Below are 27,967 nucleotides of genomic sequence, written 5' to 3'. Positions count from 1 at the left end.
GGTATTAGGGACACTCCAGAGGGTGAGTCCAGGCAGGGTCTGGGAAAGCTGGGAAGGGAGGACACATTCTCCCTCCTCCCAGGCAAGGGAGTACATTTCAGAACAGAAACTCACATACCTGGAATTCCAGGTGCCAACCGTATTTCATAGAATATACGAGACACCGTGATTTCAGGGGCTGCAGAGAAAGAAGGCAACGCTGCTGCTAATGAAACCAAAATATGGTGTGTGGTTCCACCAGGCAGGAAAGGGGGTGCATGTCAGGGGCGGCCCCTCTCATCAGCCCCCAGGAAAAGCTACATGCGCACAGGGCATTCTCTGTGTTTATTGTTGCAAGTGTGGCCGCCCAGTGGTGGCCGTGCAGGGGAGTGTGGGTCAGAGCCATGGCAGACCGGTCCAGCGATGGTCATACGACCTCATCAGTCACTGGGATGGGGTTGGACTGGGGACCACCCAGGGAGCCCGCTGCCGCCACTTCCTCGTTGGGTTTTTTGCGGGCCTCAGCCGGGGGCCTGGGCGGGGGATTGCTGGGTGGCTGCTTGATCGTGCCTCCGACCTGTGGCCGCTCCTGGCGCTTGTGTTCGATGGGGGTCCACTGCTCACCACGGATGGCCGCCTGGGGGGCATGGAAGGGCTGAGCCACACTGCGGGCCACACCTTCCCTGCCCTCCCTGGGGGGCCCACCCCCAAATTGGAGCAAAGACGATTAAGAGGAGAAAAGAGCCTGATAAATGGATCCAAATCCAGGCTGGGGCCTGGCCGGAGAACTGAGCTGGTCAGAGGGTGGTGTATGATAACACAGAGGTCCACAGCTGGTACCTTTACTAGCCAGCGGCCAAAAAAACCCCAAACAACAAAAATACAGGCTGGGATCTCAGCTGGCCTGGCTGTGTGACCAGGACAAGCCAGGTCTCCTCTCTGACCTTCCCCTTCTTTGTCTGTGAAGTGGAGACCCCACTTCCCACCTGGCAGGGCAGCAGCGCAGATCGATGAGAAAATAAGGGAAGTGGCCCGGGACACACGGGACGAGTGATTGCTGCCGCCCCCAGGACAGATGCAAACGCGTGGGCTCAGACGCAGAGCTCCTGGCTGAGGGTGTCAAGGATTGGGGGTGGGCTGACTACAGAGGACGCCACTTACCAGCAGGTAGATGCCGCTCGCAATGGCCAAGCAGGCAGTCCCCAGGATGGTGGCAAGCAGGAAGCCCGCGGGCACTGCCAGCCTGGGGAGGGGGTGGGCAGGAGGATGGGAAACACAGGAGGATAGTCAGAAAGGGGGTCTGAAGCCCCAGCCCCACAAGATCTCAGGACAAGACAGACGGCAAATGTGCTGTCCCCCGGACCCCAGGCCACAGGGATGCCAGCTCTGCCAAAGGTTGGGCTTAAGTTTTGGCCCCTGGAGCTGTCCTCTGCCTCAATCTGTACCTTGACAACTCTTGGGACACTAACTCTTGGACCTTAGCCACCATGCAGAGGAAGGCCAGGCAGCCACGGAGTGGCTACATGCACAGGTGTTTCCACCACCTCCCAGCAAAGACCACCAGACACGTGTGCGGGGAACCTTCCACTCAAGCCTCCCTATGAGCCCCAAGCAAGAGCCACCCAGCTGATCCCAGGCGACCCCAAAACATGACTGCTGTGCACTTAAGCTGCAAAGGTTTGGGGTGAGTTGTTCTGCACAACAGATGATGGGTACAGGTTTGGGGTACCTCTGCCAGAGCCTGGGACCTGGGTTTTTGTTTGGAAAAACATCCAGGCAAGGAAGGGGCTTGACTTGGCCGGCGCTCTCCTGTCCAGGCAGCCAGGCCAGTGGAAGGGGTCTATGCCAAGGCCCTCCTGATCCCTGGGGCGGAGAGGGGGGCGAGGACTCACAGGAGGTGCAGGATGGCCCGGATGTAGTAATTCCTGGTGAGTGGCCCAAACAGCTTCACCACAGCGGTCATATACTTCTGTCCCCTAGAGGTAGGGAGGTGGGAAAGACAGACTGTGGGGGCGGGGCCTGTACTCAGGACTGCCCCTTCCCCACCCCCATCCCAGGGCACCCAGGCCTCTCTCCTCCAGGGGCTGGCAGCGGCTGGACAGGCACCAGCTTCGGCTTGCCGGGAGGAGGAATGGGTCGAGCCTCGGAGCGAGGGAACCAGGCTGCTGCAGGGCAACCGGCCAAGCACCTACCCGGTGAGCTCCGTCCTGGCCCGCGGCGCCGGGAGGGACCCCAGGGCAGGATGGGGAGGCGACTTACCACCGCTCCATAGTGGAGCCCTTCTTCCTCTTGCCCCGGGGGTACTCCAGCAGGCAGACGAACACCCCTGCTGCGCTGAGGCGCTGCGGTTAAGGAACAGCCCAGCTCAGCCTGGAGGGCCACCCTGGGCCCTTGTGTTGAGAAAACAGAGGTGCAGCCGCGGCCCAGGGACACACAGCCGGGACATAGCGCGCAGGGCTGCAGCAGGTTAACAGGTTCGGCCACTCAGCCGCTGTCCCGCCCCCTCCCCGTGGGCCCGGGTCCGCACAGGAAGGATACATGGAGTAGGCGCCAAAGTACCACTGCGTGAAGCGCCCGGCGGTGGCCACGATGCCCCCGGCGACAAGGACTGTGGGCAACAGGGAGTTAGGAGCACTGTGTGGGCCCCCCGCCCCCCGGTGGGGTCCTGGGGCCTCGGCCACCCCCTCTCTGCCCACGGTGGGTCGCCCGGCCCCCCGCAGACCTGCCCTCCACGCACAGCCGTCGGTCCCCTGCAGCTGCAGGGGCAGAGGTCAGGGACCCTTCCCCATGCCTGGGGCACCACTGTGCATGGGAGCTGCCGAGGGACAGCCCGGCCCAGAGGCCACTCAGCAGCTGGACACTTGCTGATCTCCCCTTGTCATTTTGGGTTTTTGCTTTGCACATTGAAACACTAATTGTTGGTTGGGGATTTCTGTATCTTCCCGGTGGGTCGTCCCTGTCGCATTCCATGGGCTCCTCTCTGTCCCTGTCTGCGTGGCCCACTTTCATGTCAGTCCTTGCCGGGCGCTGCCACCACCACACCTTCCTTCTGGTTGGTCTCTGTCGCTGTCCTATCGTTCATCTCCAACTCCATTGGTCTTGCTTTCTGGGGCCTCGTGTAAGCACGTGTAACTGCATCTTTTCTCCCCAGTAGTTGCTTTTTCATATTGTGGTAAAACATGTATAACGTAAAATGGACCATGTCGAGCGTGCAGTTCAGTGGCATTACATAATCCACAGCATGCGACCATCACCCCCGTGCACCTCCAGAATTCCTAGTAACTATTACAGCATAATGACTACATACCTGCGAGTGTAAGCTTTTTACATACGTGTACCCCGTGGGAATCAAGATTTCCCTGTCCCCAAAGTTCCCTTCTGTCCCTGTCCAGTCCAGACCTGGCCCCATGCCTGGCTTCCGTTGTGCAGCCAGGGTTCATGCTCATCCGTGGTGCTGCACGGATCAGTAACTTTCTTTTTCTTTCTTTCTTTCCTCGAGTAGCTTTCTATTGTATAAATTGACCACAGTTTATCTTTCCATTCTTCTATCTTTGGGACATTTTGGCGGCTTCCAGTTTGGGGCTATCGTGAATAAGTTCATATAGCTGATTTTTTTTTTTTTTTAAAGCAATGTGATTGTGAATTAACATACTTTATTGATGGTGATTGGAGATAATTTGAACTTATTCTCATTTTGTGTTTTCTCTTTAAAGAGAGTTTATGTTGCTTCCCCTGCCTTCTGCAGACTTGATCAAACTTTGTCTAACCCTTCCTTTCCTACACAAGTGTGGAAGTGACATATCTGGTTATATTTTAACAGTTCCCTCCCTCCCTCACTGTGAAATCTTCATCAAACAGAAGTTGGATGCTTAGTACAATGAGCGTCCACATATCCTCTGCTCAGATGCAAAACTTAACTTTCGGCCACTTCCTCCATCCCCCTCCACATGCATGTTTCGTCACACATGTGCTTTACTCATGTCACCTAGTTCACATGCACACTTCCCCACACACATCTTCTATGTATGTTTTTCATTTAACCAGGACCTAATCAAGTCTCTGGCATTTGGTTATGTGTCTTTCATCTTTCTAAATCTACGGCAATGTCCTACCTTTTTACTTTTTATGGCACTATTTTTTTTTTTTGTCTTTTTCGTGACCAGTACTCAGCCAGTGAGTGCACCGGCCAGTCCTATATAGGATCCAAACCCGCGGCGGGAGCGTTGCTGCGCTCCCAGCGCCACACTCTCCCGAGTGCGCCACAGGCTCGGCCCTTTTATGGCACTTTTTAATGTCTTCCAGAGTGTCCCACACTCTGGATGTGTCTGGCTGTTCATCAAGGCACCGTTCACCTTGTCCTTCAGTTCTGGGTTCTTTGTGAAGTGGAAGCAGCATGAAGGCTAGACTGAACTCAAAGACATTTTAGGCAAGAATTCTCAAAGCTGGTGTTGGGTATTTCATATTTATCACATCAAGAGATACATCATGTCAAGTTGTCCCACTATTTATCCTTACATTTTTTTTTCCTAACTAGACATCAGGCTATTCTTACATTTTACAATAAGTTCCCAACAATATTTAAAGTTAATTATTTTAAAATCCCCTCTTCCTGAGTCACATATGGACTTTAAAATGTTTAACTCCAATCTCACCCCCAAATTACTCATTATGATTATTTACAGACAATATTTACAGCATCTTCATTCTTGCATCCCAGTTCTTCTGGATTCAGTTTCCCTCTTGCTGAAGTACATCCTTTAGTAATCATTTCAGTGAGGGTCTGTTAGCAGCAACTCTACCTATATCTGAAAATGCCCTCATTCTTCAATGACAGTTCATCTGGATACTGAATTCTACACAGACATGTTTTTCTCTCAGCACCTAAGATATATGATTTCATTGTCATCCGGCATCCATTACTGTTGATAATAAGTCTGTGGTCTAGTACTAATCCATTTTTCCTCTGGTAGCTTTTAAGATTTTTTTAATGATGTGTGATTTCACTTCAATGTGTCCAAGTAAGAGACTCACTTTCATTTGTCATGTAAAGGACTTTGTTTTCTCCTTCAACCTGAGATTTCTTCATTTCTTGGAAATGCTCATCCATTATCCTTTCTATATTGCTTCCCTTCATTCTATCGATTCTCTTTTCTGGAACTTCTATTATACATATGCCAGGTCTTCTCAAACTATTGTACATAACTCAACTTCTGTTTAATAATTCCCACCTCTTTATCTCTTTGGGCTGCATTCCACGTGGCTGGTACAGGGATCCAAACTCTTGGCCTTGGTATTACAAGGCTGCGCTCTAACCATCTGAGCCAACCAGCCAGCGCTCCCATCTGTTACCCTTTAATGACTTTCTATATTTTTTATTTGTTGACATTCTACATTAATTCACTTTTTGCATTGTCCTGTTTTAGCTACATAAGTTTCCATTCCTTCATCTCTGTGAACACTTTAAACATGCTTATTCTTGAGTCTCTTTCAAATGTTGCTGGGAGATCTGCTTCTGAGGATGGGCACCCTCCTGACTGTGGTGTCTGCTGATTGTCCCTCAATGGCTCACTTCCTCAATCCGTAAGTGTGCTCGAGAGCTCGTGCCCAGCAGCGTGTCTCCCTGTGGCGTCCACGTGTGCTGATGGAGGAAATGCTCTTACACAACAGTTTCGCATTTACGTCTGCTGGGGGCCTATGGTTTTCTTCAGTCCTGAATCTAGTTTATCTCAATTTCTTGATCAGTGGTCCTTTACCACAAAGGTAAGGTAAAGCCAGTCCTCACACCCTGCACATCACAGGCCTGGGTTTCCTGAGTTTTTCTTGTGCATGACTTTTTTCATCCAGAGCTCCGGTAGCAGGTAACCAGCTTCCTTGCTCCTTTGGTGGCTGGAGGGAATGGTTTCCAGTCTGGCTTCTATACAGGCAGCACCTCCCAACACCAGCTTCACGCATGTAGTTCAGTTTCAGCTCCTTTAACACAGAGAGACCCTGAAATCCCACTGGGTGAAAGCTGGGTCTCATTCTCCTGAGTGTCTGTAGACTTCAGCCTTTGCTCACTACCTTGAAACCTCACTGTTTGTTCCCTGCAGATCTCTCATCTTGGGTTTTGAGCTCAGCTGTATATTAACTTTTCAGTGTGCGCATCAGCACTTGGTTTGTGTGTGTTGGAGGAGGGAAGGTCGGGTTCCTCATGCACTCACCCAGCATGCTGTCTGCTCGTCTTTGGGGGTGTCATGTCTCTGTCTTGCACCTCAGTTCTGCTGCCTGCTGTCAGCAGGAGGAGGCCAAGACACCAGTGGCTCCACCAGGGAGGCCTGAGGACTCATGCCAGCATCCCACACACATTTATAGTGCACATGTTATGTGCAGGAACTCTTTGCAGGTGCCAGGGACTCAGCGGGGGACAAGACAGACAAGGCTCTGCTCTCCTGGGGTTTGTGGTCTCATGAGAGGAGGCAGAAACGAACAGATGGTGGGGACTAGAACAGGGGAATGTGACAGTCACCGGGGTACTTTAGGGTGGATGCTCCGGAAACACATCTCCCAGCACGTGACCTCCTAGTTGAGAAATGAATGGAGGAACCAGCCATAGATGGTTTGCTGAAGAAATGGCTTCTGCAAAGGCCCTGGGGCATGCGCAGGAGCTCCAGCAGCAGAAAGGAAGCCTGTGCTGTGGAGTGGGGAGTATCGACAGGGGCCTAGGGTGGGCAGGGGCCAGAGCAGCAGAATCTGGCTTTTATTCTTTGCAACAGGAAGCCATGGGATGGTTTTGAGCATAGCGGGGAGGGGGTCTGATTCATTGGGATTTTCTGTGATAATAAAGAAGACTCCTGGATGCAATGCTAGTAGGTCCCAAACAGGACCACGCAATCCCAGATGGCTGTAGCTTATGAAGGCACAAAGGAAAGTCAGCAGACGGCACTGGGAGACCTTCCACAAGCCGTCTCATTTAATGTGGGAAACTGAGCCACAGCTGCAACTTCTCTTCGCTTCCACTGAACTGACTTAAACTGGACGTGAGAACAGTACCTGCCTTGCGGCGCTGTGGACTTAGCCGAGGCAAGGACTGTAAAACCTGCACACAGTGGGCATGCGACAGACAGGGCACCAGACAGTCACTGCCTCAACCGATGAGGACCAGAGTCCAGGTCTCCTAGGTCCCAGCTGGGTGCCCTCTGTCACCCTCTGCTTCCTGGAGGGAGCTTGGGGAGTTTTGGGAGGAAAGAGGATGCCAGGCTGGTAGGGCATAGCCCATGTGGCAGACAGGGTGACGGTCCCATGGGTCACCTCTGGGGAGAGGTGGGAGAACTGTCTAAACTGACCCGCCCAGCTCTCAGCCACTCAGACTCGGAAAGGGAGGTGACCCACCAGGACACAAACTGCAGGGCCCCAGCTGCAGAGCCTCCTACCCCAAATAAAGTGCGGGTCAGAGATTTCCTCTTTCTCTACTCCCACCCCTCACCCTTTCTGCTCACTGTCCACAGCTGACCCAGGTGGGTGTTGGAGGTAGGGTGGGGGTGGGGCAGGGCACTTACAGGGCCCCAGGTGAGTGGCAGTGGCTGGGACCCTCCTTGTCACCCCCAGTCCCTCCAATCCACTGGCTGCAAGTCCTTCCTGGGGTGGAGGGGCCCAGCCTCACCCCTCCTGAGCCCCATACTTCCCCCACCCTGGTTCTGAGAGGATTCTGCTCCCAAATAACAGTGCAGGGACAAAGACCCACTGCCCCTCACCAGGGCCCCTGAGCAGCTGCATGGCAGGGTGACTTGGGGGCCGTGCCATCCTGCCCCCAAAGAAAAGCGTCTGGGCAGGGCTGTCGCTCTGGGTGGTTTCCAGCCACCTTGTGAAATTCTAGACCTCCTGTGCAGGCTGGGGGATGGCCCACAGATGGAGAGGACTGTCCCCCCATGAGAGGAGCCCATCTCCCCAGCCCGGGACGTCGGGGAAGCGAGCCTAGCTCGACTGGGTCCGGGGGAGAGGAGCCCCCCACTCCAGGGAAGGAGGGGGCTGCGGGGATGGGTCATCCAGCCGGGTTTTCCCAACCGGGCAGGGCGGCGACTCCCCGGAAACCACCAGGCCGAAACGCCTCCGCCCCTGGGCTGCAACTTCCTCCTCCGCGGAGGTCCGTCCGGACGGTGGGTGGGGAAGTTCAGGGGGCACAGCTCGGGGTGGGGCTGGGGGCGCAGGGGAAGGCGAAGGCCCGGTGATCCAAACGGGTCTACAGCGGCAGAACACGGCGGCACGGCCGCGGGGGTCTCTGAACCCCACCCCCGCGCCCCGCAGTCTCTGTCCGGCCCCCAGACGCAGCCTGCCTTGGGCCCCCAACTCGCCGCCCTGCAGCCGAGGTCCCGGCTAAAGTCTTGAGGTTCCCACCCAGGCTCCAGCCCCCACTGCCGGGCCGCAGTCCGGGGTCTCGCCCCGCCCCGCCCCAGGCCCTGCCAGCCCCTACCAGCCCCGCGGGCTGCGCACTCACTCAGGCCGGACGCCAGCGCCTGCTCGTTGGCCCACATAGCCCACTCGATCTGCCCCATGGTGGCTGCCGGGCACTCACTGCGGCCCCTGCGTTCTGGCGCCACAGCCCGCGCTGGCCCGGCCCCGTCCCCCCCCCCCCCCCCCCCCGGAGCCCGGCCCCGCCCAGAGCCCGGCCCCGCCCCGCCCCGGTCCAGCTCTCCCCGACCCAGCTCGCCCCGACCTTGACCCCGGCTCCCCAGGTGACTTGCCTGACGGGCGCACGCCCCAGCTGTAAGGTGGGTGGTCACGGGAGCCTTCTGCCCCCCACACTCTCCATCAGACCCGACGGGGCCTGGCCCTGCCTGGCGCTCCCACCCAGGCCCCGACCCCATGGACGGTGGCGACCGCGCCCCTCCCCGCTTTCACTTCCTCCTTCCAGCACCCCCGGCTCTGCGGGAGGGGGTGTGCCCACCAGGACCTCGCATTCCTGGGCTGCTCAAGACTATCTGACCAGTGCCTCTTCGTCCTCGGGGGACCAGTCACCACCCGAGCTTCTGACCGAGGGTCCAGCGGTGTCGACAGGCCTCTAAACAGAAGTTTGGAAGGTCGGCTTTCTAAACGGGCCCGACGGACCTCCAGAGCCTTGACTGCACCCCACAAGGCCATCCCACACAGCTGCCTGAGCTGGGAGCACCCTGCGCGGCCCAGTGTGCCCTGTGGACATCCATGGTGTTCCTAAGGACAGGAGCAGCTCCTCTAACATCTGGCAGGGGACAGTTTCCCGCTCCTGATCCTGGGCTGTCTGGGTATGGCGTGGGTCAGGGACTGTGGGCCTCCCTCCCTCCCTCATGAAGTCACATGCCTAACTCAAGGGAGGGGGGCAGGATGTGCGAAAGTGGGAACACCCAGCATGCCCCTGGCCAGAACATGCCCCACAGCAATGGCCATGTCCCAGGCACTTGACCCATGTTGGGGCACAGGTGCTGGAGTTCAGAGTTGAGGAAAGGAGGCTAGGTGGGAGGGTGCAGAGAATAGAGCCCCACCAGGAAAACTCATGTGGACATGGGATCTGCTCCTGCAGGCTCCAGATCAGGGCCTGGGTGGCTGAGTCTAGAAGGCAGCGTGTCACTTGGGGGAGCTCTGGGGAAAGGCTCTGCCCAGTCCTTCCCAGTGAGTGCTGCTGTCTGTCTAGGTATTTCCAGTGCACTGACTCCTGGGCAGGGTCCAAGATGCTGGCTTAGGAAACAAAACACAGGAGGCAGGGAGTTGGTGACACTGGGTTTATTCCCATTTAATTAACAGGGCTGCGGCTCTCGAGTGGTGTGCCCACACCACATGGTCCCCACCTCTGGCTGGACTCAGCCACCACCTTCCCTCACTGGGAGATGCCGTAGGTCTTTTTATAAAGAACCACTTCATCTACACCTGTGGCCTGAGTTCGAGGTCTCAGCACAGGCGCTGTTGGCAGCTGCCCGCCTCCAAGAACTTGGTAGAGGTCTCTGAGGCCGCAGAGAGGCCCCTCCCTGCACAGCGGCCGTTCCCAGACACTCAAGGGTCACTGACTCCCCATCAAGCTCCTGTTTTGGAGCACTGGGAGTGGGCCAGAGATCGGGGTCAGGGAACCCTCCAGCCTGGGAACATGCCTGCAGCTCCACACCCAATGGGCTTGGTCGCCCAGCTCTTATACCCCAATCCCGACTCCCCTCCCCACAAGGTGGTAAGTGCAGGCTGGGGAGAGGTAAGGCACTCGGTGGGGGATCCACTCCGGCCCACCTAGGCAGCTGCAGGCAGTCACAACATACTGCCCAGCCAGGCCCAGAGCCATGCTGCCACCCACAAGTCCCAACGAGCAGGGCCAGCTGCCACACTGCATCCCTAGTACCAGAAAGGCGGCCCCTTCTCCAGGTGGTTGTGGGGATCCTGCTAACATCAAGCATCTGGCTTCGGCAGGCCGTCAGGGCCCAGGAGGTGAACGTTGGGGTCGTCCAGGATTTGAGGTCCTGGCCCCACCTGAGAAGCAGAGAAGTCAGTGTTAGGTCACAGGGTGACAGCAGTGCACCTGCCCTGCCACTGCAGTGTCTTTGGGGGGCTGGGGCATCTTCAGTAGGGTAGGTTAGACATGGGAGGGGCAGGTATACTCTGCTCCCCTTCCAGGTAAGTCCAGGTCAGAAGCTAAATCACCTGATGGTGAAGCCCAGCCCTTCAGCCAGCACCCTCTGCCAGCCTTGAGCCCCGTGCTCCCAGGCCAGCCCCCAGTCCCTGCCTCTATCGCCCAGACTTGGGTGGACAGCAAGACACAAGAGTGATGGGCACAGGCAGCCCTCACATGTGGCCCTAGGAGCGGGAGGCGGAGGCTGTGGCTTGGTGGGCATGGCCACTTGGACTTGGGATTGGCACTGTGAGCAGTGTCAGGACAGGAAGCGGAGATCCTGGTCAGCTCATGGTAGCCATGAGCCCTGAGGGCAGAGGCTGCACCCAACAAATCCCCAAGGACCCACAGCACCCACCCCAGGAGCCACCAGGGCCAGTGAGAGGGTGCCCTTCAGCTACCTATCTCCCTGTGAGCCTATGTCCGCCTCCCCTGCACACCCCCAGCCCTGCCCACCACCCTCTGCCCTGTGTCACATGTAGCCCTGGAACATCCCCTCTAAGAGCAAGTGAAGGAAGCTAGAGCACGCCCAGTGCTTTAAGAACTGAAAGACGGCACCACCACTGCTTCCGTGCGGTGCTGGCAGCACTAGCGCTCAGCTTCCCGATGGGGAGGGAGGCGGTGAGGAAGCCGGCTGAGCCTGCAAGGCCTGTGGGCTGCACAGGCCCCTCTAGTGGGAGAGGAGACACCTGCAGTGCACCCCGCCTCACTGGGGCTCAGGGCTGGGCCCCAGCCTCACCTGGGTGGCAATGATGTATCTGACACTGCCGGGGGTCGGCTCCACAGCCAGCACAGCTTTAAGCTCATCTGAAAGGGGGGCAGGCCTCACCTGCAGCCCCTTCAGAAACCTGTGGAAAAACAGGGTGGGGTACCTCGCATGGCTTCATGGATGTGAAATGTCCAGAATGGGCATACCCAGAGATGGCAGGTAGGTCAGTGCTTGCCAAGGGCCGGGGTGAGGGGCACAGCCGGTGGCTGCTGATGGGGGTGGGTTTCTTGCAGGGGTGTGAAAAAGCGTGGAAGTAGAAGTGCTGGCTGCACACCACTGTGTATAAATGCCACTTAACTGCACACTGTAGAACGGCTACAGCAATTTCTGTAACGTGTACATTACACATACCTGGGCTGGGGTCACTCTGAGGGGAGGGTCTCAGAAGACCTTCTTCAGGAGGTTTGGGTTTGCTCCTGGCCCACAGCTATTCTAAGCCCAGTGGGGAACACAGCTCAAGGAGTGCCTCAACTCAAGGCCATGAGTTCTGTGATCCTCAGAACAGCAAAAACCTGCCAACTAGCCATCCAGCCACAAGCGCTGTGAGGCGACACTCCCGCTGATGTGCACCGCAGCCCCGGGGCAGTCCTGCTGTGTGCGGCTGAGGACCTGTCCCACACGGTGCAGGTGCATATCCTCGGCTTCTGACCTCTGAAGTCATTCCTGCCCCCATTTATGGACATATGAAACGTCCCCACACACTTGCCTCCCCAGATGCCTCTAGCTGGGAGGTGTCCCTTCACATTCCAACCACCGGAATGAAGAAACCAAGCACTCCATCACCATCACGGGGCTGGCCTGTGCTGTGTGCCAAGAAGGGGGTGAGCAGGGGTCTGCGATGTCAGGACAGGGCAGTTGGACCCTACCCCGTAGCACACTCCAGGGCAGAAACAGTGACAATCTCAGATACCCTAACATGCTCTAACTGGTTTCAATAAGAAGGAAATCAGGGCCTTATTTGAATCCTTTTCTTTAAAACATCAGAATGCAGGCCATATTTCCCAATAAAAAAGAAAACAAGCAACCATTTGAGGGGGTTAGGGCACACGGGGCGTCCAAGCTGCTGGGGCCACAGGCACCATTCACACATGCACATCAGGCTGCTCTGTGACCACGGAGGGAAGATGGGACAGCACCGTGGTGACACTCCCCATGGTCCCTGCATACGAGATCAACACCTCCTGCTGAGACTCCCCAGCTCAGCACCATGGCCTTTAGATGCCACCGTGTTTGTCTGTTCGTGGGAGGGTGCTCCCGGCACTGTCTCCCAACAAGGAGAGGAGGGCTGCACTCACTTGTCTCCATTTGCTTCGGGGGGGAAGCTGTGCCTCACGGCAGCCACGAACTCAGCCACAGTGTCATCCAGGGTGAAGATCACAGCATTGGGGCCCGCATCAAACGTGTATGCAACCTGGAACCCACAGCGGTCACCGCAGCAGTCACCCTGGCTGTTCACATAGAGGCCCTCAGATCCCCTGATCTGCTGGGGGACTCAGTCTCCCAGAGCTGAGTCAGCGCCCTCGGGGCTATGCTGGAGTGGAACAACGTCACCTCTGCCCGTGAACTCAGGAAGAGGTGGGTGAGGCTGTGACCCAAGGGTGTCACGCAATCAACGTGTCAACCAAGAGACAAAATGAGGTGGAAGGAACTGGAACCACCAGCGAGCCTTGTACACTGCAGGGCAAAGCCCGACTGGAGCTGTAGCTTGTGGCCCGCACAACACCCCCGGGTTTCAGAACTGGCAGAGCCCAGGCCCCAGTCACCTTGGTGCGCCCATGGTGGGTGTTAAAGCAGTGCACCAGCTGGATGATGCGCCTGGAGGTGTCGTTCAGGTAGGAGATGGGCGGGAAGGTGTCAAGGCAGGTGGCATGGAACTGGTTGCTGTCCTTCATGGTCAGCTGGGCGAAGCCCTGGAAGTCCCGCTCTTCAATGCAGCGCATCATCTCTGCCATGCGTGCCGGCACCACCGACGTGGCCCGGAACTGCAAAGCACACGCTCCAAGTCTGAGGCCCAGGTGCGAGGGCAGAGGGGCGTGCACAGAGAACAAGGGCATGACACGCAGGTCACCTTGAGGGAGCAGCCCATCCCACCCTCAGCGCCTTACCCTGAGCAGGGGACTGGTCTCCACACTGGTCTGCATGCCCACCGTGCTGCTCGTCAGCTTCTTCTCGGCACTCACCTGCACCAGGGAGACAGTCCTAGGCTATGTCCCCAGGGGTGCTGTGCGCTGCAGCCCCTAGCCCCACCCCTCAGCCAGTGCTGGCAGCCAGAGGTGCATGGCCTCCTGGCCATGGCAGATGCAATGTGGGCCTGGCACTGGCATCTTCCAGATCCCAGAAAGGGAGCCCCTACCCTGCTCCCCTCAACCCCCACATGGGAGCCGCTCTGAACACTCAGCTTGGAGTCTGTCTCTTCACCACTGACTCCAGGAGCCAAGTGAAGCCTGGACTAGACGCCTCCCTCCCTCTTGCTCTTGGCAGGCCCTGACCACCGGACAGCGAGCCACCCACTCCCACACGCTCCCTGCCTCCAGGCCACTCACCACAAGGATGAGGACTCGGAGTTCAGGCCAGTGCAACTCGTGGGCCACCTGCCGGGCGACACTGTCCTTCCCATCGGCCTGCTCCCCCATCTGCCACTCCACAAAGCCCCCATACAGGCTCCGGCAGGCACTTCCCGAGCCCCGGCGAGCCACTTCTGAGAGGTCACTCTCAACCCCATAGACCTGGGCCAGAGTGTAGGCTGCAGGCACAGGGAGAGAAGGGAAGGAGTAGGACTCAGAGACAGGCTGGGGGATGGCCCAGGCTGTGTTCAACACCAGCGCGCTCTGCCCAGAAGGTCCCCGTCCCACGGGAAATTGGGAATTCTGAGATGACCAAACTTGTGGGCCACCAGCACTACGGGCTCCCCATCCTTCTCTCCCACCATTCCTGCATTCACTCAGCACCTCAAAGGCAGGCCCTGGAGCAGCCGTGGGCCCAAGGAGCCGCTGCCAGACATACATACAACCAATAGTCAGTCAGGCCAGGAGGCTGGGCGCAGCAGCCAAGGGGCTGGGAAAGTTTTTCTGAGGAGTGACACCCTAGTTGGGCTCTGAGAGGTGAAAAGGAGCTTGGAAGGTCATTTAGGACAGGACCGAGGCTTGGGTGGCTGGCAGCACTGGGGAGGGAGCAGCGGGCTGGGCCTGGCCAAGGTCTGATGACAGGAGACAGAGCAGAGTCCCTGAGGGCTTTTGCCTGCCTAGCACTGGGGCCTCCTCCCCTCTCAGTCCACATATTGCAGAGAGGCAACCCCACCTCCAGGCCTGGCTCACCCACTCTTCTGGTCACCAGGGTGGGGGGCACGGACTAGCACATGAACCCAGCTGGGCCAGTAAGCATGAGCTCACCACAGTGGTGACCAGCTTTGCCACCAAGTGGGAACAGCCTGCTGGAGAGTGACTCAACACAGAGGAAAGTGGAGCTGAGATTTAGATGCAGAGAGATGGATTTCTAATGATGCTCCTGGAAGCCTGGATCCAGCCATGCCCGAAGCCAGCTGCACCCCCCCTCTAATTCTCAGTTATGTGAGCCAAGAAATCATCTCTATTTTAGGCTTCATCCAGTTTGAAAAGGTTTCTGTCACCTAAAACCTAGAGGGCCCTGCACTACAGCAACCAGAAGATTTTAATGTTCACATGTGTGTTCTGGGAAGAGACAGAATGACTCAAAAGAGATGTGGAGGCCTGATGTGGCAGAGGGGGCTCAGTCAGGTACACCCAGTGATGGGCTCCCTGAACTCTGCCAGAGCACCAAGTGTCTCCCACTGCCACAGCACAGGCCCCAGGGGGCCTCTCTGTGGGCACCCACCTAGACAGGCATAGCCCGCTGCTGAGGAGGCCAGGCCGGCGGCCGTGGGAAAGTTGTTCACCGAGGCGACGTGCACCTTGTGGCTTAGGCTGAAGGGGAGCGAGTCACCATCTTGTGTATTCCTCCGCTTCCGGGCCAGGCGGCGGACTGCGGGGAGAGGGCAGACAGCATCTGGACCCCAGCATGGGCAGACAGGCCCTGACCTGCTCCTGGCATCTCACCTGCCCATGGGTCAGGAAACGGTGGGCCACAGCTGAAAACCAGGCCTCTGCCCCCCAAAATGCTCAGGCAGACCTTCTTCGCAGGAAAGCCCCAGACCCCAACCCAGCCAATACTCAGAGGTGTTTCCATAACCCTGAAAACTCAGAAGTCAGACGGGAGGGTACGCCCCAAGCCCATGTGTGTGTCAGCAGGGACAGGGCCCATGTGGACCCCCACTCACTCTCCCTCAGACAAGCCTGAAGGCGCGGCTGCCCCACATTCTCCTCTCGGCCATTCACCCAGATCCGGTCCTCAGCGAAGTCCTTGCTAATGGCAACTGTCGTGGTGGTTTTTAACTTGGAAAGAAAACACAGGCCATCTCAAGGGCCAGTGCTGGGGACTGATGCCAGCCATGCATCCCTTTCTGCTGAGGAGGCCCTGCCCACCCTCAACCCTCGGGGCTGCCCACTTAGGAGGGACAGCCTTGCTGGAAGGCAGGGAGGTCAAGGCAGACCCTGGGTCAGGCGGTGGGGAAGCAGGCTGGGCATCCAGACCTGGTCTCTGCTACACAGAGAGCAGCCCACACTTCCACCTCCCATAGCAGAACCATGGGCATCAGCATGTCCTCAATGAAGGGACACAGATTCCCAAAAGCGACCCCAGCATTGTGAATGTGTACACACAGGTACATGATGAGACCCCGGGGCACATGTGTGAGTTCACATGGGTGTGATGAGACCTGGGGTGCATGTGTGCATGGGTGAAAGAGACCTGGGACGCATGTGTGTGTGTGCTGAGCACTCCTAACACTGGGAACTGGAATAGACACTGTGCATTTGCTGGGGATGCCTTCCTAAGCCAACTCATCCTATCCTTCAGGTAAAAGCTACTACTCATTAAACAAAAGCTTTGTAAATATTCACTTTGGTGTTTATCTTCGGTGAACACTCACCTGATCCTGGTGCAAAGTGACACTCAGCGAGGAGTTGATGGGCAGGATCAGCTCCTCATCTCGCTTCCCCCCTGGAATGGACAAACAAAGCTTTGCCAGGCCAATGGGTTTCCTGGCCCACCCTTCCGACTGATGCTCCCCATAGTTGCCCCACCCCTCCCACAGCACCTCATATGCCTCGATACTGCTCTCTCATTGCACAGTCTAAGTCCTCCTCCTGCTGTGCCTCCACCATCAGGAAGACCTCCTAGATTGCCCCACCTCACTGAGCTCAGTTCCCAGAGCAGAGCTGGAGGCCAGCCTCCCTGCTTCTGTTTTATCTTTCATTCTCTCCACGTATCACCCCTGCGTCTGCTAGGTGCCGAGCACTCTGACTGTGTAGCTCTTTGTCTTCTCCTCAACAACAGAAGAAGCCCAGTTCCTGAAACTCCTCCAATCTCAGTGTTCACACTCTCCAGAGACACTCAGAATCGCCACTTCTGCCTGGTACTTCCCTCCTGCATTCAAGCAAATGAAGCCAATCTTCTGCAAAGCCCAAAATGATGCATTTTCGCTGGGAAGCACTACATGGCTCTTTATCTGAAAAGTTTTTGTTTCAAAACATCTTTAGTAAGCACACACAACCTGCTCACTTTTGTGTGAGGTGAGATCTCTGGAGATGGCAGATGGTCATGGGAGATAACAAGCACTAATAACGGGCAGGTGAACCAGGTTTCGCAATTCACAAAGGACCTTCATACACCACTGAGCGGTTCTCCTTTGAGTCAAAGTGGCTCTAAGGGGCAGACTTCTGATTCCAGGAAGATGGAGTAGATGTACTTTCCCTATCCTGCCCACCAAGCACAACTAAAAACCCTGGATGCCACATGCAAAACAAGCACAAGACGACTCCCAAAGGTGAGAGAAAGCAGACCAGCCAACAGCCCAAAGAACGGCACAGTGGTGAGCTCCCTGGAATGTTTTCTGCCTCCCGTGTCCCAGACCTCCGGCTGAGGAAGCCAGAATCGCCAATAGGAGAAGACAAAGCCCAACCAGAGCCTGCTCTCCTGAGCCAGAGGACCAATGAAGGGGCAGCCCAGCAAGGCAGAAGGCATTTACACAACCACGGCTCCGTTCCAAACACCACAGAGCCCACCCCATGCCATCAACAAAGGCCAACCTGTGCCTAGACTCCCTCCCACCCTTGCCGGGCTGGGATGGGGTGCCCTCTTTCCCTCCCCAAAAGTGTAGAGACTTTCATCTCCCCACAGAGTCAGTGGAGACCCCGTGGGGAGCCTGGACCTCCATCCTACTTGGTGGTGACGAGGTACCCCTCCTGGCCCTGCTGCTGTTGGCAGAGGAGGCCTAGTGGACATTCAGGAACTTACCAGGGCCCAGCAGTGACGAGGCCACATCCACCACAGTATCAGTCGAGGGGAGCCTGGACTTCTGTCTCTGCCCAGAAGTCATGAGGCAGCACCCCCTCCTCACCAGAGTGGTGTCAAAACACAGCCCAAACAGAAGGTCTAAATAAGACTCAAGAGTCTCAGAATATAACATGAAAACATTCAGGTTTCAGCCAAAAGTCACTGGTCATACAGAGAAGGAAGGTCTCAATTGAATGAAAAAGACAAACATTAGCTGCCAAATCCGAGATGTGAGAGATGTTAGGATCATCTGGCAAAGATTTCAAAGCAGCTATGATAAAAATGCTTCAATGAGCTGTTGCAACCATGCTTGAAACAAATGAAACAGAAACTCTCAGAAAAGATATAAAGAATCAAACAGAAATTTTGGAACTGAAAAATGCAACTGAAATAAGCTCAGTGGATGAGCTCAACAGCAGAATGGAAGGACAGAGGGAAAAATCAGTGAACTGAAACATACAATTTTCAAACCCAGTCAGTGTCACCCACCACGGCAGCAGGCTGAAGAAGAAAAATCACACTATCATATCAACATATACAGAAAAAGCATTTTACAAAATTTAACAGCTATTCACAATGTAAAAATTTTTTCCGCTCAGAAAAATACGTTAGGGGAACTTGTTCAACTTGGTAAAGAATATCTACAAAAAACCTGCCTAGGATGGTTTAAAGAATATCTACAAAAAAATGTCCTACCTAGGGTGAAAGACTGAACACCCTCATCAGGAACAGGGCAGGCATACCTCTCTCACCACTCCTGCGGGACACAGTCCTGGAACCCTAGCCAGGCAGTAAGGCGAGAAAGGAAATAAGGCATATATTGAAAGGAAAGAAAAAAAAAAAAAATCACACCTATTTGCAGAAAGCATGTCTAAATAGAAAATCTCAAGGAACCAACAAAAAACTCCTAGAACTAAAAAGTGAGTTCAGCAAGGTTACAAGACACAGATTAACACACAAAAGATCCACTGTTCTTCCACATCCCAGCAGTGAATGTGTGGACACTGCAGTTACAAATACAGTGCCATTTACCATCACACACACACACAAAAAAGAAAACAAAAACCAAAAAAACTTAAGTATAAATCTAACAAAACATGTACAGATTTGTATGCTGAAAACCACAGAACGCTGATGAAAGAAGTCAAAGAAAATAAGTAAACTGAGACATACCATGTTCATAGATAGGAAGACTCAACATAATAAAGATTGTCAATTCTTCCCAAACTGACATGGAGGTTTTACCTAAGACTTGTAGACATGGACATGACTACTGTAAAAGTTATATGGAAATGCAAAGAATATCTATAGGCCAAAAAAAAAAAAAAAAGAGAGAGAACTTCAACCCAAGTTGCATGCTTTATGCAAAAAATAACTCAAAATGGATCACAGACTTAATTGTAAAATGTAAAACTAACAAATAAAGGGTGAGAGGGGAAGAAGACACAACAATCACAACAAGTCCTTGAACTTGTTAAGACAAGTGAACAGATATGATGTAGGGGGGTGAGGGGAGAGAGGTTGGGGGTAAAGAGGAATGGGTAAAGGGTCACGAAAATTAACTACAATGTACAATGAGAAGTTAAAATAACACACACACACACAAATGTAAAACTATACAACTCAGAAAACGAACACAGGAGAATATATCTTCAGGATGCAAGGCTAAGCAGAGGTCTTAGACTTGACCTCAAAAGCACAAGTTGGACTTCATTAAGATTGTAAACATTGACTCTGACTTTGCTACAATGATGAAACGATAAACTACAGAATGGGAAAAAATAATTGCAAACCACATATCCAACAAAGACTAGACCTAGAATATATAACGAACTCTCAAAACTGAATAGTAAAAAAAGCAAATTCAATCAGAACGTGGACAAAGGACATGAGAAGACAATTTACTCAAATGGATATCCGTGCTGGGATAGCAAATAAGCACATGGAAAGATAGGCCACATCACTGGCCATTAAGGAAATGAAAATTAAAATCACAATGAGCTACTACCACAAGCCTATCAGAATGGCTAAAATAAAACACAGTGACAACACCCCGTGCTGGGGAGGACATGGAAAACCTGGATCAACAACACTGCTGGGGCCCGTAAAATGCGGCGGCCGCCCTGGAAACAGTTCGGCAGGTCCTTAAGAGAAGACAAGTACGCGCAGGGCCCGACCCCGCGCTACTGGGCGTCTGCCCGGGACCTCTGCGCTCGTTCGCAGCGGTCACGCCCCAAGCACGCCGAGCCGGCAGCCGGGCGGACGCCGCGGTGGGCGCGCGCGGGCCAGCGTGCACCTGTGGTACGGAGCGCCACGGCGCAGCGCCAGGCCCCGCGCTCCGCGTACGACCGGGGCGTACGACCGGGACGCCCGACCGGGACGCCCGCCCGGGCCACCGCCCCGCGACCACCGACCCAGCGACGCCAGCACCAGGGGCCCTGCCTCCGACCCCGGCCCCGCGACGCCAGCCCCGAGCCCCTGACGTCAACCCCGCGACCCAACCCCGACCCCGCCCCCGGCCCCGAGACCACCGACCCAGCAACGCCAGCACCGGGGGCCCTGCCCCCGACCCCGCCCCCAGCCCTCCAGTCCCGGAAGCCCCTTCCCCCACCCCCGGCCCATCTCCGGCCCTGCTCCCCCGAGCCCCGCCGTCCCCGTCCACTGCTCTCGCGACCCCCGCCCCTGGCCCCCGCAGAGGAGCGGGCGCTGGCCCGGCACTCACAGTACTTGATGACCGCGATGTTGACCGGGGCGGTGCAGGTGACGGCCACCAGCGGCTTCTCCGAGGCCATGGCCGAACCGTCGGCGTCCCCAGTCACTCAGCCGCCAGCGACCCTGACCCGTCTCAGCGAGCTCCGCCGCCTCACGCGCTGCCACGCGATTGGCCCGCGCGGCCCCGGCTGCTCGCGGGTCGCCCAGTCAGCGGCGGGCCAGGCCCGCGCTGCCGCTCTCACCCAATGGGCGGGATCGGACGATGGGCTGCAGACACTGAGCCCGCCCCCGCTCGCTGCCGGGCCAGCGCCGGATGTACGCGGGCTGGTCTGCGCAGGCGTGGGGCGGCGTGTGCGCAGGCGCCAGTTGTGTGCGGGCGGGTCTGCGCAGGCGCGGGGCGGCGGCCTGACGAGGGGCCGTAGGGCCTCGCGGCCGGGGAGTACCCCATCGCCCCACGCCCATCCCGGGCTGCTGGGGCGGCAGAGCGGGGGATGCCGAGGGAGGAGCGAGGGTGGCGCCGTCCTCAGGGTTGGAGCGGCTCGCAGGCCCCCATGGACCTTGGTTTCTGTGGTGAACTACGCGGATAGTGTGCGGCTCTGTGGCGCTGGGTGCACTCGCGCCTTCCGCTCCGGCGCTCTTTCGTCCTCCGGCAAACACCGACTCCCCTTCCCGATCTCAAAGCGTCTTTAGCTACAGAATGGCTTAGGTTTCAGAACCCGCGGGCGTGACGTCTTCCCCGCCGGCCGCCGGCTCTGCTCCCGGCCGTGTCCGCTGGCGGTGTCCGTGACCTCCACGCTGGCGGGGCGCACAGCCCGCGCCCCCAGCTCTTCCCGCCGCGTGCTTCTGGAGAGCCTCGTCCGTTCGGTGTCTAGACGTGGCGTGACTGATGCAACCTGTCTGTCGTCGACGGACGATTAGGTTGTTACCAATTTTTTGACACTGCGAACGGTGCTTTTCCACACATTTTGTGCAAGTGCATTTCTGTAGGAGAAATTCCTGGACGTAGATCCGCTGGGCCGAGTGGTATGTGCCCGAGGTAGTTGTGACGGCTGCTGGCAAGTTGCCCTCTACGGAAGCGGGATCGGTAGTTGGACTCGCTCTACCAAAGTTCGAGAGTGCACACGCCTTCACCAGCACAGTGTCACCTGTCAGTCTGAGGGGTGGAAAATGCTATCTACTGTTTAAGTTTGCGTTTCAGATGGTTATGGCTTTTAATTTCTCTTGCAGTCACTTTTCTGTTTCATGCAAAGCCACTACAGCTTCTTTTGAAGAGCTGACGGTGGATTGCTTTAGACATCAGTCATGGTGATGACTGAGCTACCCAGGATAAGGGTGGAGCTACAGTAACCTCAGTAATTTACCAGGGTACTTAAAGAAGTTCATGAAAAGGTTGGTATTATCTTTCGATTCTATTTTTCCACGAACTTTTTGAGATACCCTCATATATCTTATCCTGGCAGTGATGAAAAAGCAGTCAGACGTTTATCGAGCGTCTCTTTGTGCCAGACACTGTGCGGGGTGTTTTATTTATATTCCTGGGTACCTTAACCATTTCATTGTTTATAATCAAAGTATGAATGTGCATGATCTAAAAAGTCAGTTAACAGACTCCACCGCACCTGCCCAGCTCCAGGTCCAGCTGAACAAAGGTAGCCACTTTCAAATCTCTTCTATTTTCCTCTATGTTGCCTAAATAACCTCCATGTGTATCTACACATACACGCACACAATACATATTAAGTTTTCTTGGCTTTTCCATTTTTATTGTTTTTTATTTTTAAGTTTTAGATAACATCTAATGATTACTATTAAGTAGGAATAAGGAGTTCTCTTCCATCTCCCAACCACATACCTTTCTCTTCCATCCTCCCTACAGCTAAATCAACATTCCTCGCTTTCATTATTATGATTCTGTAAATCATATTTGCAGTGAGCCCTGTAGGCACACCTGCCTGACAGTGTGCATGTAGGCAGCGACACCCTTTTTACTGGAGAATCTTGGATGAACAGCCTCTCTAAGAGAGGGCTAGACATAGATCCCCACACTGATACCTTTGGACCAGACTGTCCCGAAATGCAAACTATACCTATAAGTGTCAAAAATTAACTCATCTTATGGCCTCTCTGTGAAATAACTATGTGGAATAAATATTTCCCCCTATTTTCTGTTTTCTATCAAGTGGGTTTGGGGTTAGTGCCTTGTTGTTGGGTCATGGCAGGGGTGAAACTTTAAACAGGAACTTTAAAATACACACCCACACATTATTCTGATTAGTTTGATCACAAAGCGTTTCAAAGGGGATGGTGGTAGCTACAGGGAAAACAGGGAGCAGAGTTCAAAATGTCAAGGCTGAGTCACAAGAACTAAGAGTAGGCACGCCCTCCCGCTGCAAGCATGAAGCTTTTCCCACAATTCTGCCTCAGCGTTCCTTTTATTTTAAGCAATCTCCTGACTTTGATGAGAGAAAATGTAGGATGCTTCTCAAATTGTAATGTGCATAGGAGTAATGGGGAGATCCTATTAAAATGTACATTCTAGAGCTGCCTGGTCAGCTCAGTTGGTCAGAGCACAGCCTTATAACACCAAGGGCACAGGTTTGGATCCCCATACTGGCCAGCTGCCAAAAAAGAAAAAGAAAATTAACTGTATGGGCCGGCCCGTGGCTCACTCGGGAGAGTGTGGTGCTGAGAACACCAAGGCCCCGGGTTCGGATCCCATATACGGATGGCCGGTTCGCTCACTGGCTGAGCGTGGTGCTCACAACACCAAGTCAAGGGTTAAGATCCCCTTACCGGTCATCTTTTAAAAAGAAAAAAAAAAAAAAAAAAAAGAAAATTAACTGTAATTGTTGGGGGTGGAGGGAGTAAAAAAAAAAAAAAAGCAATTCTGACTCTGTAGGTCTGGGGTGGGGCCTGAGACTGTGCACTCCTAACAAGCACCAGGAAGCTGGTGCCGAGGCCACTGGTCTACGGCCCAGCCCTTGGTAGCAGCGACGACAGCGGGAGGCCGGCGGGCACGCAACCTACCTAGTGCAGGGCTTGCACACAGAGTCACCAAGGGAAGACCACTCAGCCACCCAAGGCAGGGGTGAAGAGGTGGGGTCCCTGAGCATCACTGTCAGGCAACGTGGGAGGTGGCACAGAGGCTGAGGGGACTGCGAGCCATACGTGCCTTGGGGCTTGGGGATGTGAGGCACCCTTCCACTCAGCGAGCATTTATCAAGCATGTGCCTGTGTGTGGGTGCCTTGCCGAGTCCGGATGCAGATGTGATTTTGCAAGGAGGAAAGCAGAGATAAATGAGAAGGCCTGGCCATGCTGCATGCCGTCTGCGCCTGCCCTGCGGTCTGGGCTTGGCCTGCACAGGCTGCCAGCCAGAGCGCGGACTGCCCCAGCGCTGATCCCGGGGCTTTCTGCTGCAGATCCCAAGGGACTGACCATTAAATAGTGTCTAATTGATCCGATGGCATGCAGATAGCGACTGTGCAGATGGTTGATGACAGGTGAGTGTTGTCTGGGGCAGCCAGTCGTACAGGCAATAGGAGGGACAGGGAGAAGAGTGAGCCCCGGCAAGTCTGGCACACCCCTGGGACACTATCCTCAGTGGGATCTCCCTCGGCCCCCCAGGAGGAAATTCCTCTTTCTCTCCTATCGCCTTCAGAGGAAGCAACCCCCAAATTTCATCTCCCAGTCTTATTTCTCATTCCCCCTCCACCATTCTTCCTTTGGCACGTACCACTCGGCCCTGGAAAATATGGAGTTTGAACCTGGTCTGTGAAGGTCGAAAGCAGCCACAGAAAATGTGTAAATGAATGGGTGTGGCTGTGTAGACACCAAAATTTAAATTTCATATAATTTTCAGGTGTCACAAAATATCCTCCGGTTGATTTCTTGGTATTTTTATTTATGCGTAATGTACACATGAGATACAATTTGCCATTTTAACCATTTTAGGTGTACGTTCAGTGGCATTAAGTACAACCATCTCCACTGTTCATCTCCGGAACTTTCATCTTCACAAACTAGAGCTCTGTCCCAATTAAACACTGACTCTCCACTCCCCCTCCCCCAGGTCCTGGCCACCCCATTCTGCTTCCTGTCCACAAATTGACTACCCTGGGTCCCTCCTGAAGTGAATCAGATAATGCTGGTCCTTTCGTGACAGATAATTTCACTTGTGTCCTCAGGGCTCTTCCATATCATAGCCTGTGTCAGGATTTCCTTCTTTTTCTGGCTGAATAATATTGCACCTTTGGACGGACCACATTTTGTTTGTTCATCGGTCGGTGGGCATTTGGGTTGTTTCCACCTTCTGGCATTGTGGGTGGTGCTGCTCTGTCCTTTGACTTTCGTCCACACGACTGTGCTCAGTTCCTGGGCTGCACAGAGCAGGAGGTGGGCTGCAGCTGGCCAACTCGCGGGGCCAGCACTTTCAGCAGCAAAGGGCCTGCTGGCATCCTGAGAAAACTGAGAAGGAGAGGGTGGGGGTATAGTGACAGAGATAGGACAATAAGTGCACTAACGAGTGTGCGTGTCACAGAGGTGGTGACACAGCTCATGCCATGCTTCACATGAGTTAGGACTGGAGTGGGGTCGCCCCTGTCTTCACACGTTTGAGCTCCTATCTGCTCTCTTTCAAGTGAGCATCTACATGATTTTCTGATAATCACAAAACAACCTTATAAAACTTTCTGACTCTCTTGTGAACCCATTAAAGTTGTCCATACTCCTGGTCTGTTCTCAGACCTTTATGGGTTCCCTCTTCCAACAGGGCATGGTGCTCATGTCTCCAATGGTCACCCTCAAGTGCGGGACCTGCTCCATCATTTGCAGGGCCCAGTGCAGAATGACAATGCGGGCGCCCCGTACAAAGTAGGAAGAATTTCACGACGACAGCAGCAGTGTGCTCAGTCGAGGGGGACGCTCCTGCACGGTGTGTCACGTTGATGAGGAGACTCAGAAGACGTTCTGCCAGGACCCTTGTGGAGGCCTGCTCTGGTCTGTGTGCCTGGTCTTTACTCCTTTCTGTTGGAATTGCTGGAGTGTTCTCAATACTCCACAAGCAGATCATTCCACTTCTGGATTCCTTTCAGAGCTGGAACCCCGGCTTGCCGTGGGCCAAGGCCTCAAGCAGTCACCTGGCCTCTTTGCCCTCCTGCTTCCCACCTGGTCCCTTCTCCTGGGGGAATGTGACGAGGCACATGCCCAGCGGGACCACAGCCTTGACAAACATCTCTTGCCTCTATCCTCTCCACTGGCAGAGAGGGAGTGACAGAAGAGAGGATTTTATTTCTAGGTTTTTAATTCCTTGTGTTTATTGTATTTCTTATATTTGGGGATTAGTCTTGGGCACACGCGATTGGGTGTGCGGATGAGGCCGTTTCCTTGGGCGCCTTCCTGAGGAAAAGACGGCGGACTCTGAAATCTGGTCGAGGGAAGGCAAGCAAGCTGGCCGTCTTAAAAGTGTGGGAGAAACCGACAAACCCACCTTATTAGAGTCCCACGCATCCTTTGGAAGAAGAGCTATGTCTCTTGCAAGAAAGGGACGTCAGAAGGACTCCTGCCTCTGCGTGCGGTGGCCAGTCAAGTGCTGGGTCCACCACATTCTAGATGGGAGACCTGGGCAAGTCGGTTTGCCCCCTGTGCCTGTGCCACTGCAGCTGTAAAATGGGGCCACCAACAGCAGTGCCCCCTCAGATTGAACGAGGTGAGCCCTGCAAACTCACCAGCCCCTGCTGAGGGCCGCGCAAGTGTTTTGTTCTTAAATACGATAAAATGGTTTTGAATGGAAGGTGTTATGGGCTGAATTGTGTTTCCTCTTCACCCCCTGAGCAATTTATGTGTTGAGTCCTAACCCCCGGGACCTCAGAATGTGACCGTATGTGGAGACAGGGTCTTTAAAGAGATGATTAAAATGAGGTCACTAGGGTGGGCCCTGATCCAATCTAACTGGTGTCCCTGTAAGGAGAGGAGCTTAAGATACACACAGGGGACAACCATGTGAGGACACAGTGAGAAGATGCCGTCTACAAGCCAAGGGGAGGCCTCAGGAGAAACCAGCCCTGCCCACAGCTGATCTTAGACTTCCAGCCTCCAGGACTGTAAGAAAATAAATTTCAAAAAAATAAATAAATAAATAAATAAATTTCTATTGTTTAAGCCACCCACGCTGTGGCAGCCCTAGCAAATTAATATCAAAGCTATAATATATTGTATTCCCAAAATACTTAGGAATAATGCCCAATTTATGCCTTTATTCAACATGCTTAGTTACAGTGGTAGCAGGGATTCCTGTGTGATATTTGAACTGCTCCGCGGTGACCCCGCGAGCCCACCCCTGCCATCACCTTCCTGTCTGAACTCAGACCTGGGCCTGGCCATAATCATGCCACTGCCCTGTCATGGAAGGTTTATGGTTTCAACAGACGAGACTTAAGGTCCTTCTAACTGTAAACCAGAAGGACCAGGACTGTGAGTCATAAGGTGTGGAGGGCACTGAACATTGATTGAGCATCTGCTGTGTGCTAGGTGCTGTACCAAGCTAGTTCCTTAGTATCTTGTTTAACCCCAAAGCCCGCCTGTTCACAGCCAGATGATGAGCCTGCCTCAGGCCTCCTTTACAAATCTAATTTCAGACCCATGTGCTTTCTGCATCTGCCCTTTGACTCTCTCTCTTTTCTCCTTTCTTCCTTTGCCTTTTCTTCCTCGTTGCTCAAACCCTGGTCATTCCCCCGCTCTTGGCGTCTCCCGAGTCCTCGTGGTAACTTTCAGCTCTACTTCCTATCGCTCGCCCCTTCTCTTCCCTCTAACCCACTTCCCACGGCATGTTTCTTTTTTTTTTTTTTTTTCCACGGCATGTTTCATGCTGTATTCCTGTTGCCTTCCTTCCTGGGGATCCTTCTGACCACCTCACCCCACGTGCCCGCCCCAACTTAAACAGCAGGATTTCGATCCTGATCTAATGCTCTATTTCTGACTTCAAAGTGAAAGGAAATCTCAGAATTTCTTACTGAGCGGCAGCATAATTTAGGAACAAAAATTACAGTCACTGGAGCCAAATTGCCTGAGTTTAAAGACCACCTGTGCTGCTTACTTACTGTGTGACTTTGGACAAGATACTTAGCCTCTGTGCCTCAGTTTCCTCACCTGTAGGGTAGGGGATGGACAGTTTGTCCCTCACAGATGATAAAGCCCTGTTGGGAAAATAGAATAGTTTGGTCAGGGCCCTCACCTCGGGTCCAGCTGGGTGTGGTTCAGCATCTTTTGTAAGCAAGTGCGCGCGCGCTCGTGTGGTTAGTGCGCATGTGCTCCAGTGTATCTTTTTAGTTTTGTTGCTGTTCTTGGTGGGGGAGGGGGAGAGAGAGAGAGAGTTTAGTGAGGCAGGCGGGTGGGCGTCAGCCTCGGGCGTCCCCTTGGTGCAGCCATGCTTTCCAACCTATGGCTCCAAGGAACCTTTGGCCCGTTACCTAGCTCATAGACCTGTGTGAAGGGGTCTGGGGACCCA

At 54.5% G+C, this 27,967-nt stretch overlaps 2 protein-coding genes across 3 annotated transcripts; both read right to left on the bottom strand.

Annotated features, from left to right (window-relative positions):
• Nucleotides 1-305: 305 nt before the first annotated feature.
• On the bottom strand, nucleotides 306-8,567 carry LOC134388633 (cytochrome b-245 light chain). Its single transcript, XM_063111831.1, has 6 exons — nucleotides 8,450-8,567; nucleotides 2,518-2,587; nucleotides 2,239-2,313; nucleotides 1,872-1,955; nucleotides 1,141-1,222; nucleotides 306-616 (listed from the first exon to the last, which is right to left on the bottom strand). The coding sequence occupies exons 1-6, from the start codon at nucleotides 8,505-8,507 to the stop codon at nucleotides 407-409; spliced, it is 579 nt and encodes a 192-aa protein (XP_062967901.1). The 5' UTR covers nucleotides 8,508-8,567; the 3' UTR covers nucleotides 306-406.
• Nucleotides 8,568-9,699: 1,132 nt separating this feature from the next.
• MVD (mevalonate diphosphate decarboxylase) lies at nucleotides 9,700-20,614 on the bottom strand. 2 transcript variants are annotated; one of them, XM_063111296.1, is made up of 10 exons: nucleotides 20,476-20,614; nucleotides 16,348-16,418; nucleotides 15,637-15,751; nucleotides 15,195-15,341; nucleotides 13,889-14,088; nucleotides 13,451-13,525; nucleotides 13,109-13,327; nucleotides 12,641-12,789; nucleotides 11,316-11,424; nucleotides 9,700-10,437 (listed from the first exon to the last, which is right to left on the bottom strand). In XM_063111296.1, exons 1-10 carry the CDS (start codon nucleotides 20,543-20,545, stop codon nucleotides 10,357-10,359), a joined length of 1,236 nt encoding a protein of 411 aa, XP_062967366.1. In that variant the 5' UTR covers nucleotides 20,546-20,614; the 3' UTR covers nucleotides 9,700-10,356. The 2 variants fall into 2 exon arrangements, with proteins under 2 accessions (XP_062967366.1, XP_062967367.1); XM_063111297.1 differs by having other exon boundaries at nucleotides 12,641-12,756.
• Between the last annotated feature and the right edge of the window lie 7,353 nt (nucleotides 20,615-27,967).

Source organism: Cynocephalus volans, chromosome 10 (genome assembly GCF_027409185.1).
Source record: "Cynocephalus volans isolate mCynVol1 chromosome 10, mCynVol1.pri, whole genome shotgun sequence".
Taxonomy (NCBI): Eukaryota; Metazoa; Chordata; class Mammalia; order Dermoptera; family Cynocephalidae; genus Cynocephalus; species Cynocephalus volans.
This window is presented reverse-complemented; position numbering and strand designations above follow the sequence as displayed.